The following is a 15,995-nucleotide window of genomic DNA, read 5'->3' as shown; positions in this document are numbered from 1 at the left end:
TCAACCAGGAACTTTTTAGATGATGTAGCTATTTCTCATGAATGATAGTTTCTATGGATTGCCAAATGAGTTGGCCAAGCATTTCCAGAGCAGAGGGAGTTTGTTCGAATGGCAAAACGAAGTACTCAGTCTCGAGGGAGTCCTCAATGGAAGCCGCAATCTCATCTACTCCGGGCCGACTTCTTCTGGTAAAACACTTGTATCCGAAATACTTATCGCACGGAGAACCGCGGAGAGGAAGAAGGTTATTGTTGTCTTTCCTTTCGTCGCGATAGCAAGAGAAAAGTACTTTTCATTCCGTGAGATTTTTCAAGACTCAAAAATACGCATTGGCCTCTTCGCTGGAGGTAATAACCCGACGGGCGGCATAGAAAAAATGACATCCTCGTGTGCACAATTGAAAAGGCCAATTCTATTATCAACTATTTGAAGCTGAATGAGATGATCGATTCCCTTGGCGCAATCTTCCTAGATGAAATTCACTTACTTGGGGAAAGCGGGAGAGGCTTTATTCTTGAACTTGTCTGCACAAAAGCTTTGACTTGGGGAAATGTTCAAATTGTTGGTATGTCTGCGACGATTCCTAATCTCAGTCAGATCGCGCGATGGCTGAGAGCCGTCGAGTACGAGACGAGTTTCCGTCCAATTCCTCTCGAAGTGAATCTTTGCTACAAAAGTCAACTTTGGGAGGTGTCTGGCGCGAGGCTCAAACGGTTATCCTCAGTCGATCTTCCTATCGACTTGGGACAGGCACCGCCTAGGGATCAAGAGCAGAAGGCGATACTTTCTCTTCTGCTGAAAACAATTCTGCAAGGTCATCAAGCCATGGTTTTTTGTCCGACAAAAGATTGGTGCGAAAAGATGGTGAAGACTCTTGTTGAGCATACTGCCCTCATTCCCAAGCGTTCGGACGTATTTCATTCGGATAAATTCGAAGAGTTTCGGGAAGTTCTGATTGAAGCGCGGATTTGGCCCGACAGCAGTATGTATTCAAATGTGAAAGCGGGAATCTGTTTCCATCATGCTGGATTGACAACTGAAGAAAGGTCTGTTGTCGAAGAGGGCTTCCGAGCTGGCGTCGTGAGAATTCTAATGGCGACAACTACGCTCTCAGCCGGTGTCAATCTGCCCGCTCGAATGGTTATTATCAGAAGTCCCTATGGCTTCCAAAAACAGTTGATCAAAGCGCGTGTTTTTCAGCAGATGTGCGGGAGAGCAGGAAGAAAAGGAATTGATGAGGCAGGTCACGCAGTTCTTATGTGTCCCAATTCGCCAAGCGCACAAAAAGATGCCAGACAACTCATTGCAAATAAGGCTGAAATGATTCTCTCTCAACTCGATCGAACACAGATTCAAAGAGCGATCTTGGAGCAGATAGCAACCACTGACAAAACGACAGTTACGGTAAAAGAAATAGAAGATTTCATATCTTCAACATTATACAATCATCAACTTGAAGACCTTTCCGGAAAAGATAAGCTGCTCAAAGATACTTACGGCTGGCTGAAGGAGAATGAATTCATCACCATAGTCGGAGAATCGGAAATTGAGATAACAAAGCTTGGAGAAGCAGCTGTAGGTGCTGGAATGCCTCCGATGACAGCTCTATCCGTATTTGACGATTTATCTTCAGCTGCAAGGTCTTTGAATCTTACGACTGATCTTCATCTAGTTTACTTGTGCACACCAATCCAAGAAACTAGCCTCAACTTTGCAACTGTAAGCAAATTATTTGACAACTTGGATTCTACTGCACTCGATGTAGCGAGTAAATGCCAAGTTGACATTGGCCTTGTGCGAAAAATTGCTAGACATGGAATGCCTCGAAAAATGGATAAATTAGGATACAGAAAACTTCAAATCGTCTCGCGATTCTATAGAGCGCTTGGAATCTTCGACCTTATCAACGAGATCCCGATCGAAATTGTGTCTGAAAGATATCAAGTACCTCGAGGAACGCTCCAGTCGCTCCAAATCTCTGCATCGCAATATGCTGGAATGATTACTATATTCTGCGAAAAGCTCGGATGGCACCACTTACGAAATCTTCTGGCGACATTTCAGAATCAAATTGAAGCTGGCGTTCATAGAGAACTGCTTGATCTTGTGAGATGCCCATTCATATCTGCCCGACGAGCGCGCCAGTTTTACAAGCTCGGATTCAAACGACTGAAGCATATTGTCAAAGCTGACACTTCCGAGATAGTAGAAGCCTTCAAACAAATGGAACGATTCATCTCCTCTAAGCCTCAAACAGGCGAAAATGAGCTTTCGAATGAAATCATAGAGAGCCGTGGAATGGTTGTTCTTCAAGGAATAAATATGCCTATGCCATTTCAAGAAGCAGCGGAAATGGTCAAAAGAGAAAGCTTCTCGATTATCGGGACTGAAACTATTTTGGACGAGCCAGAAAGTGAAGAAGACTCGCATATTCTCAGTCAAAATACTTTCGACAATATGACAAAACTTGACGGAACAGCTAAATCAATTGTATGCGAAGCTACGTTATCACCTATTAGCAAGAAAACTGAAACATCGAAAACAGATACTGTCATCGAAGCTGCCTTTTCTGATTCGAGGTCCTTGATCGATGAACCAGGCCCGAAAACGCAAAGCCACCTGCCCGAGATCGACAATCACGCAAGTTCTCAATTCATGCCCGATCCGAATGATGCCTCAATGATGGAAAGTCTAAACGATTCTCTTGCTGCTTACTTCAACGCCTCGCCGAGATCAGATCATTCACCTCTACCAGATGCAGGGATGACTTCAGAAGAAGATGAGTCTCAAGAGCTATTCCCAGTTGAAAAGAAGACAGAGCAAGAAAGACGAGAAAGTCCAGAATCCGACCAAACTGAAATCAGTACTTTTTCAAGCATTCGCTTGAAGAGGCGTCGATCATCGGGTGGCGATTCTGAACAACATTCTGAAACATTGTTTGAAGACGAATGTCAAGAATCAGCAGATTTCGATTCACACTGCCCTGACAGTGAACCATCCACATCGAAAAAGATGAGAATTGATCATAAGCCTGTCGAAGAGCACGAAGTTGAGCCGACGTTCGAAGAATCTTTGGATAATGCTGATTTGAACGTGAAAGATGGGAAGAGGAGTCCAAGTGCATCCCAGGAGTCATCCACCAGTGTTGATGAAAGTATTGCTGAGTTTATGAAGAGCTCAGTCTGGGACACATGTACAAAACCTCCGGATCAAATTGACTCTCAAGTAGCAACTATTATCACCGAAATCGATCAAAACCCAGACCCCGAAGAGAAAAAAGCTGAAGAAGGGAAGCAATTGATTAAAACTACAGTAGACCCTGAGAAATCATCACCAGACAGCGATGAGACCTTTGCCGAGCCACTTACTGTTGACACCCTTGACCTAGAACCAATGGTAACCGGTTCATCTCCAGTAGGAAGGAAAAAAGACGCAAGTTTATCAACTGAAATAAAGAGTTCGGAAAAAGAAGCTCCGATTGAGTCTGTTGCCCAAAAAGAGGCCAGTTCTCCTGCAAAAGAAGAAATTTTTGACGAATCTATCGCCTTCGAAGAACTTAAAACATTTCATATTCCCGAAAAAGCAGATGAAAGCTCTACACATATAGCAAAGTCAAGCCCAGTTAAAGATAATCAAAAAAGTTCAGAAGAAACATTTAGCGAATCACTTCCGTCAGAAGCTTTCACCAGTGTTATGGGAAATAAAAATGAATCAAAGTCACCTCCAACAGAAAACCCACATTCTTCAAAGTCCAAAGTAGAAAGAACGGAACCAATTACAGAAACCAATGAAAGTGCAATCAAAAGAAACTCGCCAATATCTAAGAATAAGAATCAAGTCTTACCGACAACGCCAGATTCAAAATCAAAAAGTAAAAAATCGATCACACCTCAAAAGTCTCTCATTCGAATGGACACTGTACTCACAAATCTTTCACCGAGAAATAAAAATGGCCTTACTAATGTCAATCTGCCAAGAACGCCCAAAAGGACACGTCTTTTTGAGGAGCCGACTGATACTCCAAGCTTCATAAAGAAATGGCCTATTACCCCCAAGGTGCTATTTTTTTAACTAACTCAAGTTAGATCTCATTTTTAGCCACCAGCATCTGATGATGAAGATGAGACACAAACTACAACCAATAAACCCAAGCAACCCCTAACCCGCTTGCGCCCAACATCATTAGAAGAAGATGCAGTACGTCTTGGAAAGTATATTTCTAAGCATAAGAGCATTGCAATAAAAGTTATCGCCAATAAGCTCTATCTCTGTACGCCAGAATCGACAACAGGACTTGTGTATGAGTTGAATCTGGATTCAGTGTCAATATCAAATATTCTTGTTGCTGCAAAGCTAATTGTTTGTTGGAATTTCATTGAAGTAAAGAGGGCGCTCAAACAAATGAACATAATACAATTACCAACCAAGAGATTCTTCGATGTCCGTCAGGCCATTTGCTTTGAAGACTCTTCAGCGGCGATAGGGAAAGGAGACGAACCTATAACTCTAAAGGAATATGCTTTGTCGAAGGGTTACATTCGGAAGAAGGAAAGAACCACCTTCGACAATGGGGAGCCCGGTTTGATTGTTTCTGCTCTTCGACGATCGTATCTCGGAGTCAAAAACTTCTAGAGGACCGGAATCTTCTTGAAAGATTTAACATAGAAATGGAGCACGCCGAAGTTATATATCAGATGTCAGAGAATGGAATGCCATTTTCCGAATCTGCTTCAGAGAAAACGATCAAGTCTTTGACAACATTAATTGATCGACTTGCGAATAAAATGAAAAAAGAAGCGCCAAAAGGAAAGCAACGGGATTCTCTGAATTTCAAACATCTTCCAGATCAGCGGCAATACGTCTACGATTTCTTGAAATGCGAACCTGTAGAAGGAAAGTTGTCTAATTCTGTGAGTAAGGAAGTCCTGGAAGTGTTGGTGGAAGATGAACCTCGTATAAAACCGCTCATTCAATTCCGCAAAGCGACAAAAGCATTTTCTGATCTCTTGTCGTATAAAAATGCGAGCAAAGATAACCGTATTTATTCTACTCCCGTGCTAATTAATCGAACTGGTCGTATCTCAATGGACAATCCTTCGTTGCAGATGGTCCAAAACGAATTCGAATGCTGTGGGAAGGTCATCAAAGTTCGAAACTGTTTCAGAACAAACCCAAACTACATTTTCATCTCAGTAGATTATAGACAGGTATCATGAGATTGAATTATCAATCAAAATGATAATTTATTTTTCTTCAGCTGGAATTGCGCGTCTTGGCACTGCTTTCCGGAGACGAAGGACTACGCACATCCTTCGTTGATCACGAGGATCCCTTTGTTAGCATAGGAAGAAAATGGTTGAAGAGAGAGAGGATATCAGTTGAGCAACGAACTCAAGTGAAGGCTCTTGTGTACGGCATCATTTATGGAATGGGGAATAAAACTTTGGGGTAAGTGAGTCCATCGCCACGCGTGCTAAATTTCCTCTTTAGTCAACAACTTGGCGTCACCGTTGAAGAAGCTGAGAAATTATCATCAGAGTTCCTTGGTTCCTATCCTGTAATGCATGCTTTTCTCGAACAAGTCAACAAAAACGCAGAGAGCAATCTCTACACTGAAACATTGATTGGGCGCAGGCGTTCGTTCGAAAACTATTCTTCCCGCGCAGCTCGAGTCGGTAAAAGAGCAAATCTCTCAAAAGCAAGATTCTACATTTAATTTAGCGGTGAATACGAAAATTCAAGGATCAGCTGCCGATATTGTCAAAATGGGAACAGTCAAAGCCGCAAGAAAGATAAGAGAAACTGGTATAGATGCCAAGCTTGTGTTGCAAATTCACGATGAGCTTTTGTTCGAAGTTGAGGAGAAAGATAAGGATGTGTTAGAAGGTATCGACTTCAATTTGATCTTTTGTTTTGCAAAGTTTATTGTAGAGATACTTTGCAACATGCTTCCTCTAGAAGGCAAGTTTCCAGTAAGGTTCGACGTGAAAGTAAAAAAGGGGCTTTCCTGGGATCGACTTCGCTGAAATCTTCATTATTGTCCAACTTATGTCTCATTATTCATTTTCTTCTTTTTCATTACTTTAACACAGATAACAATTCATTGCTACATTCATATGGACTCTTTTTTGAAATGCCTTTTTTAGATGACATATCAGTTCAGCGATCAATTGTCGGAGCTTGTTTTCAAAAATTTTACCATCTCGACATGCTTTGTTCGATCAATAACGTCTCATCAAAACTTCGAAGCCAGAAAAGTGAAAACCAGCGGCAAGTCCGATGCAAGGGTTAAAGGCAACCAGGCACTTATCAATGAGGCCTCCATACTGCAGGAGCTTGTAGGCATAGGTGCTTCAGTTTTTTTAAGAAACCACTCGGACCCCCTTAATCCAGCTATATGCTGTTGAACTAATTTAATAGCACTTTCACTTGGTGATTCCAGATTTCAAAGGCTAATCGAAGTTTATAAAGAAGAGAACGAGCTCATCGTAGTTTTGGAAGCCATCCACCTACCACGCAACAAACTCGGCCCTATTTCACAGTACAAGACCCTTGATGTATACTACAATTTGATATCTACCTGTAAAAGACTCAACGACCCTAAAGGAATCGGAATCACTTAATTTTCTTTTTTTCCCTTTCAGACTGACTTAAATGAATCCTTCCCGGAAACTCATAAGAGCCATTACAGCTGAGGCAGCCTATAAACTTGATCAGTGCCTCTTTAATGAATATAAATTTTCCCTGGAAGCTCTGATGGAGCTTGCTGGTCAGTTAGCGTATCAACATTGTGAGCCTTCGAGTATGAGAATTTAAAAGTTCATTTTTTGAACTCTTTGCGCGTCCATCATGCTGATTTCATTGCGTCATCGGATAGATCTATATTTTATGTTGATACGTGTCGCGAGGCTGTAGCCATATGTGCTGTGAGAACATCCGTTCCCGGACGTATTCTTGTCATAGGCAGAGTTCATGTAAATTTCATACTGTGATGGTGTGAAATTCACGGGTTCTTCCATATGTGAGCTCGGAAAGCTGGGCCTGGAAATAACGGTGGCGACGGGCTAGTTGCTGCTAGACATTTGGTTCAAATGGGACGACAAACAGACTTACTATATCCTAAACAGTACAATATTCTGGACAAACCAAGACATTTATTTTTCTTTTATTAGACCAGCGAAACAAGTCTACCAAGATCTTTTTCACGCTGCTAGCCGTTCAGGAGTTCGAGTACTAGATGAGCCTCCTGCGTACGAGAACTATTCGCAAATTGTGGACTCTATTTTCGGATTCAGCTTTGATCCTAGTGGTGGAATTCGTTCCCCTTTTGATCGTATTATTAGCGATTTGTCGAAAACAGAGCAAGGGACTTTATATTTCGCGAATAATTGGTTGTTGAATATAATGTAGACTCCTTGGACAGACACTCCTATCTTGTCAGTCGACTCCCCATCTGGCTGGGATGTGAATCTCGGTCCGATCGACGAAAATTCTATCAATCCGCAAGTTCTCATCTCTCTGTCAGGTGGACATTTTTTTCAAAAAGGTTGATTATTAAATAAAATAGCCCCAAAGCCTTCGATTCGACATTTCAAAGGTAGAAATTTTCTTGGCGGACGATTTCTCCCTCGAAGTATCGTGGACGACTTTAATCTTCAACTTCCAGAGTATCCAAATGAAGAGATGATTGTTGAATTTTCTCTCGCTGACATGACTTTTGAATAGTTTAAAACAGTCGCACATTATTTCGCATTTAATGATTCCTGAAAAGACTCTGCGTTTCGAATAAAGAAAGCTATGCTTCCATGTATGCTTATGATTACAAAAGCAGTTACTTTTCTCCATCAACAAAAGATTTCCCATAGAAATCTAAACCTCCACTCCGTACTTATAGGTGACTAAATCATTTTTACCTCGTGTTAAAATTAATTCAAAGATGGGTCACTAAATGAAGTAAAAATAAGCGATTTTACTCTTGCTGTCCGACTGAAGTCTGCTCCATATTCTATTGCGATGCGCAACGAAGATGAGTTTATGTCAGACAGCGAAGACATGCTCCAAGTTCTCAGGGGATGGTCTAGGTACCTGGTTCTTGTTATTAATTGAGAATCATAAAGATTAAAGGGACACACAATTACTAAAACGCGAAGCTTATCTGCCGGATATGCTTGATTCCTGGCAAGTGGGAATAATCATTTACTATCTGATACTCGGGGAATTTCCAATGATGCCTCGAAGAGGTGAAAGAATCAACTACTTTGATGTCAATTTGGGGATGATGGAAAAACTCTGTTACCAACTTCCAAAACCGATCTACGATGTTCGTCTTGATTCTCTTCTGCGAGGATTGCTCCGACCCGACGCTAAAGAACGCTGGAGCTTGCGGATGACAGAAGAGTTTCTCGAAGGATATAAAAAAGACGTTGAAAAAGTCTCCAAGAAAGCATATGTAGAAAGTTCCGGCGACCAGGTCGTTCCTCTTGGTGATACTGGACCGACGTAATCAGAAATAAAGAAATGCTCGAGTAAGAGTTTATTCAGGCCGATGAGAGTTACGGAAGCACGACTGTCTCAGTCCTGGAAGCGAAAACTGCAGCCTTATTCAGTCTCGAAGCCAGAGAAAATCAGGTAATCCAAGCGCAATTCAATCAACAATGTCTAAAAGAACAATTTAGCCGCTATCAAAGTCTCCAAGACAGGAGAAAAGCTCCCGTGCCCAACATCACTCTCCGAAAGTAGTCCGTCGCGATAACAAATTCTAACTTTTCTTTTCTGTTTCTACTTTTCTCGTCGCGTGTGCATGTGCTTGCCACGGGAGTTTTTTAATGTGCCCGTCGTAGATTTGCAAAAAAGTCTGTTTTGATGACTCTCAAGACGCTACATCTCATGACCAAGTTCCTGCCGCTAAAACAATAAACTAAGGATATTTTGATTTTGTCCGTTCAAAAAAGAGAAAACGAGTGCCTTCCGAAATCGTCAGGTTCGAAATGGGGAATCCAGCTGCGGGATTAGTTTCTGACCTTTAGCACTGACGAAAACTCATCACGTTAGCAAATTACAATTGACCCTGTTTCAATGTTTTTATTATTTTCAAGAGCTTTATCCATCTACCCCAGGGTCAGATTTTACTCACTTAGCACACGGTATTTTTATTATGCGTTATTATAATAAATAGCTCGTTAATAATTTGCCAAGAAAGCTTTCTGCTATCCCGAATTCGAGATACCTTCTCATCATCCCCTTTTCGAGAGAATGATTCTTTTGTTCAATTCCCACCATGTTTCAACGATTGACTGTGTTTTGAAAGACGCTGGCGCGGGGCCAACGCCGTTACCGTCTTTTAACCGCTGCCTTTTAGACCTGGAGTAGAAAGAAAGAGAGAGCTAGCAATCGGGCGCAATGGCGCAACCGAGCCGAGACGAACTTGCAGCTGCGAGAACACTCATCCTTTCGTATCTCTCTAATTCCGTTACACACGATATAGGTGAGAAATCTACTCCTGTCAATTAACTAACTCGAATAAAGCTACCTATGCGAGCAAAGAGTACGCCGCTCTCCAAGCCTCAAACGAGCTGGATGATTTCGACGAGATCAGCAGCGTTGGGCAACATGTTTCGGACGAGTACGACTTTTCAGAAGATTTTATCGACCAGCAGAGGTCGAAATTTGAACAAGCCGAAGAACTTACCTGGAAATCCTTCGAAAATATCATGGATGATGTGATTCAAGAGCTCACTCATGCGGTACATTCTCTTTTCCTCCGCTAATATGCATATTTTTTTCTAGCATGGTCTTTCTGTATTTCTCGCCATTGTTGAATCGATAAATGTTCCTGCTAATGAACTTGATGACTTAGTTGACCTAGCTGTTTGGTATGCAGCTTGCCGCTTTGCCTCTATTGGTGTGTATCTTCCTTTTTCCCAACTTTACCAAGAATTTTAGCCAAAGAAAGTGGCTGGAATTCCTTCCTTGAGCGAGAAAATACATCAGTTCAAGAGACTAATCTCCGAAATCTCCCCGACTTGAATATTGGGGAATCTATAACAATCAGTCAGTTTGAGGCAAGTCCCGAATCACTTTTTTCACTTTTGAGATCTTATTTCAGGTTGCAACATCTTCTATGCCCACCGAATCAATCATTTTCGAAGAAAATCTCACCCCCGTCAACACCCAGCCACCCTCAGAACTGATTGACACAGATAAAGTACCTTTTTGGCCGTAAAATCCAGTTTCCAACACGAATTTAGACGCCTGTGCAATCTTATTCCGACCGAATTCCTACTTTGGAAGAGCTAGAAAAAGGACACTCCGAATATCATCAATTTGATATCAACCCAGATCATTTTCGGCTACAGAGTGCGAACACAGACACCGAATCGATCAGCGAGCAGTCAAGGTAAACCTCCTTACCGAATAAAATTATTAGCGAAATTATCAGTTGCGAGCGTCTATCTGCCTCTCCAGTGGTAGTTTCTCCTGTGGGAACAGAAACGCCGGTTTATATTGCATCACAGCCAGAGTCTGTCGATCTTGACTCAAACGACTCATCTTTGGGTAAATTTCATTTTCGAAGATCGTTTCTAGAACACGGGAATTATTTTTAGACGCGTCACTTATCAACGAACTGATCGACAGTTTGAAAGGCGAGGCGACTCGCGCCACCGAAGACGAGGAGGAAGAAGAAATCGCTTTTAACCGAAGCAACACGCAACAAACCATCAAAGGCAGCATGAGCAGCGATCCCATTGGCATGAAAGGCAAGATGCAATCATCCTCGGAGGCTGAATTCAGCAATTCCGAAAGAAGGTTAGTCTTTTTTTCTGATGATTTTCAATGAGAGATTTTTAGTCCTTTTCCAAACAGCATTTTGGAAGAAGCTTGCGCCCGCGTCAAAGCCCAAGAAGAAGATTCTGTAGGTGGCATCACCTTGCAATCCGATAGCAAGGAAGAAAACCTCGATGCAGATGACGAAGACAACGCCATTCCTGCACGTAGGGAGATCAACATTGGCAAGCTCGACTTCCCAGAGGGCTTCTGTGATACTCCCCGTCCATCACCTACTAATCTTCTCAAAAAGCTTGCGGAAGACGCTAAAAAGAAGGAAGAAGAATCCATCATCCTCCCGGTAAGTTTTATCAAGTACGATCCTTTGAATAATATTTTTTCTCAGGAACCTCAGTTGCGAAAACCAAACTACTTTCTTCTCGCTGGTGCTGCTGCCCTATCTATCGCGGCAATCTATCTCAAAACCTCGCGATAGACGTATAACTGTACAACAGACTCCGTCTATTTCTGAACGTTAAGTCGAGTTCAATGGCACTTGCCACCTTGTCTTGTGCATCAATAAAATCTTTCCAATTGTTCCACCAAAGTCGGTTCCACGTGGAAATTTATTCTTTATCCAACACAGAGTTCCTCACTTTTCCTGCTAAATTGAAGCAATTTTTGACTAAGGCCTTAAGATCTCTAATTACCTATTGCCCCCACATCTCTATTCATGACACAAGTCCAGTATTCCCCTTCGTAAAGCGCAGCTGTTTCAAAAATGCTTTTCTTTCAACTAAAATCTTCCTTCTTTTCAAATGCAGGTTGCATCGGGTGAGCTTCGTAGTGCTGAGAGTGTAGTTTGAGAGTTGGTAGTGTAGTTGCTGGTAGTTGAGATTTTCGTTTGATCACGGAAATATGTCCGTAAGAAGAAGAATTTCATTTTCTGAATGCGTAACCGACTTATATTAATCCAGCTTGACTACCAGTAAACGTAAAGTTCAAGTCCCGGAAGAACTTATTTCGAGCTTTCCGCAGATGCTTACCCGATTAAGCCAGCACGCTTCTTTTTCCTCTCGATCGCATTCTAGATATGATCGTGAGATGTTTTCTGTTTTCAACAAAAAATTCGAATATTTCTGAATAAACTTCATTCAACCATTCTAAATAACTCAGATACAATCAATGCATAATGGGAGAGCAGGGAACTCGCGGAAACATCTCAAACTTGCACACAAAAGAGCCGCAGTGTCAGGTACCTATGAATTTTACAGTCATCATTTAATAATTTCTTGTCAAAACTACGTGACCCTCAATGTGCAGTACCTTCACTAGAATTCTAGTGAACGCATTTGATTATGCTTCAAAGTCATTGCAAAAAATATTCGCCTTTTGACTGCCAAATTGATGCTTTCAAGAGAATCAGAACGCGTACGTCAAATAGAAGATGATTTTTCATTTTTCTAAATGATTTTCTAGAGAAGTAGTTGATTTATTTAGTTTAGCATCAATCAGGTTTAGTTCTAAGAAGCGCATTAGCATTTTTCTATGGGGAAATGTTCATCAAAAGATCCAGAACTAGCATTAGAATCTAGCAGCGAATCAAGTACGATAGTTACAGCAAGAATACGATATAGTACTCCACGAATTCTTTAGTTCATAAATACGATCGAAATCATGGAAATAGGACAGTAAATATAGACCTGTCATTTTTGAACTATTTAGATATCCAAGCTGCGTTGGACAAACTGACCCTCCATCGGAATATGACTCAAGTCAGTCCCATTATCCAACAAACAAGAGAACTGGATTTGCTTGCAAGTTCTCCGAAAGTTGGGCCCAAGCCTCTCACCGTCCCCACCAAAGTAAGTACATCATACTCTACGCGTTGTCTGTTTTTTCGATTGCAGTAAGCTATTCATGAGTTACGATCCCATTTCGGAAGGTCAAATTTGAGTTTCTATAGAAATTGGATCCCCGCGATAAAAAGAATAATGACATTAGTTGAGCTCGAGAAATCACACCAGAATAATGGAAATCATTTCAAAGCGAATTCTGGTAAACTGCTATGAATAAAGCGGCCCTCGATGTTCTCTAAAGTTTCCTCAAATTGTAGTGTTTAAGAGAGAGTGGCTTTGGAAAAGAAGTAACATAATTTATTCAGCCTTCAAAAAGAGTTTACCGTCGAGTTCCCGCGTCTTCCATGTCTGCAACCTCCTACTACCTCCCTTCTATCAACAAAACGCAGAGCAAAAATGTTGACGCAAAATGGAAGTGTGCCCAACAAATACGAAACGAACGTATCGAAACATCACGGAACAGACCGTCAGATGCTAATATCTCAGACGACGATTACATCACTACAGACAGTGGGAGTGACCTGACTGATGATGATGACGATGAGTTAACCTGGTACCAATTTTAATATTTCGCCAGTGCTGGGACATTTTAGTACGAACGACGGGATGACTGAGCCCGCATTCTCCGAGGATCGACTTCAGGCTGGATCCACGCCATCCAATTTGACCCTTGCTTCTGACTACGACGAAAATAACTACGATGGACTAACGGTCAAAGCGAAGGAAGTCTCTCTACCTCTCTTCAGGAAAGCTCCCTTTAGACAATTGAACACAACAATTCGATTTCGCTTTCCATCAGAAGACGCCCCAACGCTAATTCCGCCAAATGTAAGTTTCCATCTTCAATCAAGAACATCCTAGAACATGATTTAGACAATGCCAAAATTACAATGGAAGAATACTTCTGTCACGCCAAAAGTCATCAGAAGAGTGCTCCGAAACTCGAAATTCGAGCTAATCGAGAATGGAAAGAGTTGGATTGGATACTGGGGTAAGCATCTCAAAGCCGGAAACTATGCCAAATTGAAAAGTATGCAAAAAGTCAACCATTTTCCTGGTTGCTTTACGATTGGAAGGAAAGATAGACTGTGGAGAACGTTGTCAACGCAAATTGCCAGATTTGGTCATGGAGGTTAAGATATATTGAAAACTAGTCAAGCGAGATATATTTTTTAGAATACGGCTTCATCCCCACTACATACATTTTACCGAAGGATAGAAAACTGTTAAAAGACAATTTTGGCCACGAGACATTTATTGTGAAGCCAGCTGCTTCTGCTCGTGGAATCGGAATCAAGGTAATTTATTAATTTCACTTAGAATTCAGCAAATGTGTTTAAGATCGTTACGAAAATGGAATCCGTCCCTCAACGCCGTCAAATCATCGTCCAAAAATACATCAAGAACCCGCTGCTTATCAATGGGCTGAAATGGGACTTGAGAATTTATGTGTTCGTTTCTAGCTTCTGTCCGTTAATAGCATACATATCGGATGACGGGTTGGTCCGATTCGCGACAGATCAGTACACGATGAACTCAAAGGTGCGTCACCGGAGTTATGAGCAGATGAATATTATCTCGCTAATTCTGCTCATTATTCGCTATTATTTCTTAGAAACGCTTCGTTCATCTTACGAATTACTCCGTGAATAAGAAGTCTGCCAAATTCCAAGCAAGCGACGATGTCAATGATACTTCGGGACACAAATGGTCGCTGAAAACTCTCTGGCCTGAGTTGGAGAAATTGGGCTTCCAGAAAGATAGAGTTTGGGCCGATATCAAAGATGTTGTTTTGAAGGATAGGTTTGCAATTGACAACATTTAACAAAATCAACGCGCCTAATCACGATTCAAATTTAAAGTCATGCTAATTAACATTAAAATCGTCCATGTGTTTTTCACCATTTGAATGACCAAAGAAGATATTCGGTCGATTTCCAGGATTATTCAAACCGCAGATAGACACTCATTGCTTCAGAACAAAATATAGTGACGCAACTTCACAAGAACTGCGCCAAGCAACGTAATTGCTTCGAGCTTTACGGATTCGACTTGATGTTAGACCGCAAAGGAAAAGTGATACTTATTGAAGTCAATGTCAGTCCATCTCTGCATTCTAATTCGAAGTTGGATGAAACTATAAAGGTACGTTTGATTGATTGATTTTACTTCGATAGCAGTCACGGGAGCATGAACTAAATGTGGCTTCTTTCCAAAAATATTATAACGATAATCATAAATTGCCTAAAAATAATCGTGCGATATGCTATCATAAATAATACTCGACCCGTGCGTTTTTACATTCCCTTTCTTTAGAATTAAATTGAATCCATCGAATTGGAGTGATAATCTTAATTAAAAATGTTATTTACGGAGACGTTCAGGGAAAGCTTATTGCAGATGTTTTCAATACTACTGGTTTTACTCCTTACAAAGTCGTCAGCGCTCCCCCACTCAGTTCTCATGATCGTCAACTCTTCGCTCGATGGCTGTGCAGTTCAAAGGCGCCTTCGAGGCTCACAATGCTCAACAACCTGAGCGACTATCACAAGCACCTAATTCTGAAATGCGAATATGAACGGCAGCGTAAAGGCGATCTGGAGCGACTCATACCAGCGCCAGGCGTCTGGGATAAATACAAAAGGTCAGTTATGAATACTTTTGCTTTGAATAATAGGTGAACTAGCGTGAGAATCTGCTAATGCCTTTTTACGTAGAAGTTATTCATTCTTTCTTGTGCTGATTACCGCGGCGAACTTTTTTATGACACATCTGGCCTAAAAGTCTCATAGTAAACTGCTCGTCAAAAGCAACATCATAAAAGGAATTTATTGATTGATGCCAAATATGGAAGCCTTTTTTCACGTGTGAGTTTAGATTTTTCCACACTGCCCGCATCGACAATGTGATTCTTGCTGCGTTTGAGGATGAGTACGGAGAGAATCCCAAGAGAAGACGGCTCGAGGCCGAGCGCATCGCTATGAATCTTCCTAAATAAGCACCTTGTTGGATTTGCATCTTATATTTCTGTTGTTGATGGCAGAATACGTCTGTTCAACTGGTCGAGTGCATTCTTCCGGATTTCTGCCATTATCTGACCTCATTTTCTATTCTATCAGTTCCCACTATCTTCAAAGATAATAGAGATTTTTATTTCCAAATAAACATACTTTTATTTCTGATATATCCTGACGCGCAACTTTGGGCAAATAGTGACGTTTGTCCATGGCTCGCGACATTTCCTTCATTTGCAGCAGATTTCCTACTGAGTCTCTATTTTCGAAAATTCAAGGACGAACATCGCGCCCTGTGAACTCAATCCCGAGTCGCTTTGCAGAGACCTGTCGCCAAAATTTGAGTACTGTATTTCGA

The 15,995-nt window shown here is 41.4% G+C and overlaps 4 protein-coding genes across 5 annotated transcripts; all 4 read left to right on the top strand.

The window, feature by feature from the left end:
- Positions 1-6: 6 nt before the first annotated feature.
- Positions 7-4,765, top strand: LOC145710109 (DNA polymerase theta-like). Its single transcript, XM_081787804.1, is given in 3 exon segments — positions 7-374; positions 377-4,056; positions 4,099-4,765. Coding segments are annotated over 3 exon segments (4,551 nt in total). The 5' UTR covers positions 7-37; the 3' UTR covers positions 4,633-4,765.
- Positions 4,766-6,402: 1,637 nt separating this feature from the next.
- On the top strand, positions 6,403-8,930 carry LOC145710102 (testis-specific serine/threonine-protein kinase 4-like). 2 transcript variants are annotated; one of them, XR_014135002.1, is made up of 7 exons: positions 6,403-6,774; positions 6,909-6,963; positions 7,036-7,126; positions 7,173-7,361; positions 7,425-7,525; positions 7,568-7,894; positions 7,937-8,077. XR_014135002.1 is itself a non-coding variant. In XM_081787796.1 (5 exons), the coding sequence occupies exons 1-5, from the start codon at positions 7,798-7,800 to the stop codon at positions 8,737-8,739; spliced, it is 768 nt and encodes a 255-aa protein (XP_081643922.1). In that variant the 5' UTR covers positions 7,724-7,797; the 3' UTR covers positions 8,740-8,930. The 2 variants fall into 2 exon arrangements, 1 of the variants encoding a protein (XP_081643922.1); XM_081787796.1 differs by lacking the exons at positions 6,403-6,774; positions 6,909-6,963; positions 7,036-7,126; positions 7,173-7,361; positions 7,425-7,525 and adding exons at positions 8,125-8,499; positions 8,542-8,628; positions 8,676-8,930 and having other exon boundaries at positions 7,724-7,894; positions 7,937-8,081.
- A 431-nt stretch (positions 8,931-9,361) lies between these two features.
- On the top strand, positions 9,362-11,371 carry LOC145710090 (uncharacterized). Its single transcript, XM_081787779.1, has 10 exons — positions 9,362-9,484; positions 9,526-9,743; positions 9,787-9,901; positions 9,943-10,061; positions 10,106-10,204; positions 10,248-10,396; positions 10,439-10,554; positions 10,605-10,806; positions 10,849-11,125; positions 11,171-11,371. Exons 1-10 carry the CDS (start codon positions 9,400-9,402, stop codon positions 11,258-11,260), a joined length of 1,470 nt encoding a protein of 489 aa, XP_081643905.1. The 5' UTR covers positions 9,362-9,399; the 3' UTR covers positions 11,261-11,371.
- Positions 11,372-11,541: 170 nt separating this feature from the next.
- LOC145710088 (tubulin monoglutamylase TTLL4-like) lies at positions 11,542-15,807 on the top strand. The gene is made up of 11 exons (XM_081787777.1): positions 11,542-12,019; positions 12,490-12,629; positions 12,929-13,176; positions 13,217-13,451; positions 13,497-13,755; positions 13,800-13,921; positions 13,965-14,165; positions 14,239-14,421; positions 14,586-14,768; positions 15,008-15,267; positions 15,501-15,807. The coding sequence occupies exons 1-11, from the start codon at positions 11,950-11,952 to the stop codon at positions 15,619-15,621; spliced, it is 2,022 nt and encodes a 673-aa protein (XP_081643903.1). The 5' UTR covers positions 11,542-11,949; the 3' UTR covers positions 15,622-15,807.
- The last annotated feature ends 188 nt before the right edge of the window (positions 15,808-15,995 follow it).

Source organism: Oikopleura dioica, chromosome XSR, assembly GCF_907165135.1.
Source record: "Oikopleura dioica chromosome XSR, OKI2018_I68_1.0, whole genome shotgun sequence".
Classification (NCBI taxonomy): domain Eukaryota; kingdom Metazoa; phylum Chordata; class Appendicularia; order Copelata; family Oikopleuridae; genus Oikopleura; species Oikopleura dioica.
This window is presented reverse-complemented; position numbering and strand designations above follow the sequence as displayed.

Excerpts from the sequence above, each read along its gene's own strand:
- LOC145710102 (XM_081787796.1), top strand. The coding sequence starts at position 7,798 with ATGCTTCCATGTATGCTTATGATTACAAAAGCAGTTACTTTTCTCCAT. Across the intron at positions 8,082-8,124 it reads GTTCTCAGGGGATGGTCTAG|GGACACACAATTACTAAAAC; the intron begins GTACCTGGTTCT and ends TAAAGATTAAAG. Across the intron at positions 8,629-8,675 it reads TCGAAGCCAGAGAAAATCAG|CCGCTATCAAAGTCTCCAAG; the intron begins GTAATCCAAGCG and ends AGAACAATTTAG.
- LOC145710090 (XM_081787779.1), top strand. The coding sequence starts at position 9,400 with ATGGCGCAACCGAGCCGAGACGAACTTGCAGCTGCGAGAACACTCATC. Across the intron at positions 9,485-9,525 it reads TTCCGTTACACACGATATAG|CTACCTATGCGAGCAAAGAG; the intron begins GTGAGAAATCTA and ends ACTCGAATAAAG. Across the intron at positions 9,744-9,786 it reads TTCAAGAGCTCACTCATGCG|CATGGTCTTTCTGTATTTCT; the intron begins GTACATTCTCTT and ends ATTTTTTTCTAG.
- LOC145710088 (XM_081787777.1), top strand. The coding sequence starts at position 11,950 with ATGCATAATGGGAGAGCAGGGAACTCGCGGAAACATCTCAAACTTGCA. Across the intron at positions 13,452-13,496 it reads CAACGCTAATTCCGCCAAAT|ACAATGCCAAAATTACAATG; the intron begins GTAAGTTTCCAT and ends AACATGATTTAG. Across the intron at positions 14,769-15,007 it reads AGTTGGATGAAACTATAAAG|GGAAAGCTTATTGCAGATGT; the intron begins GTACGTTTGATT and ends GGAGACGTTCAG.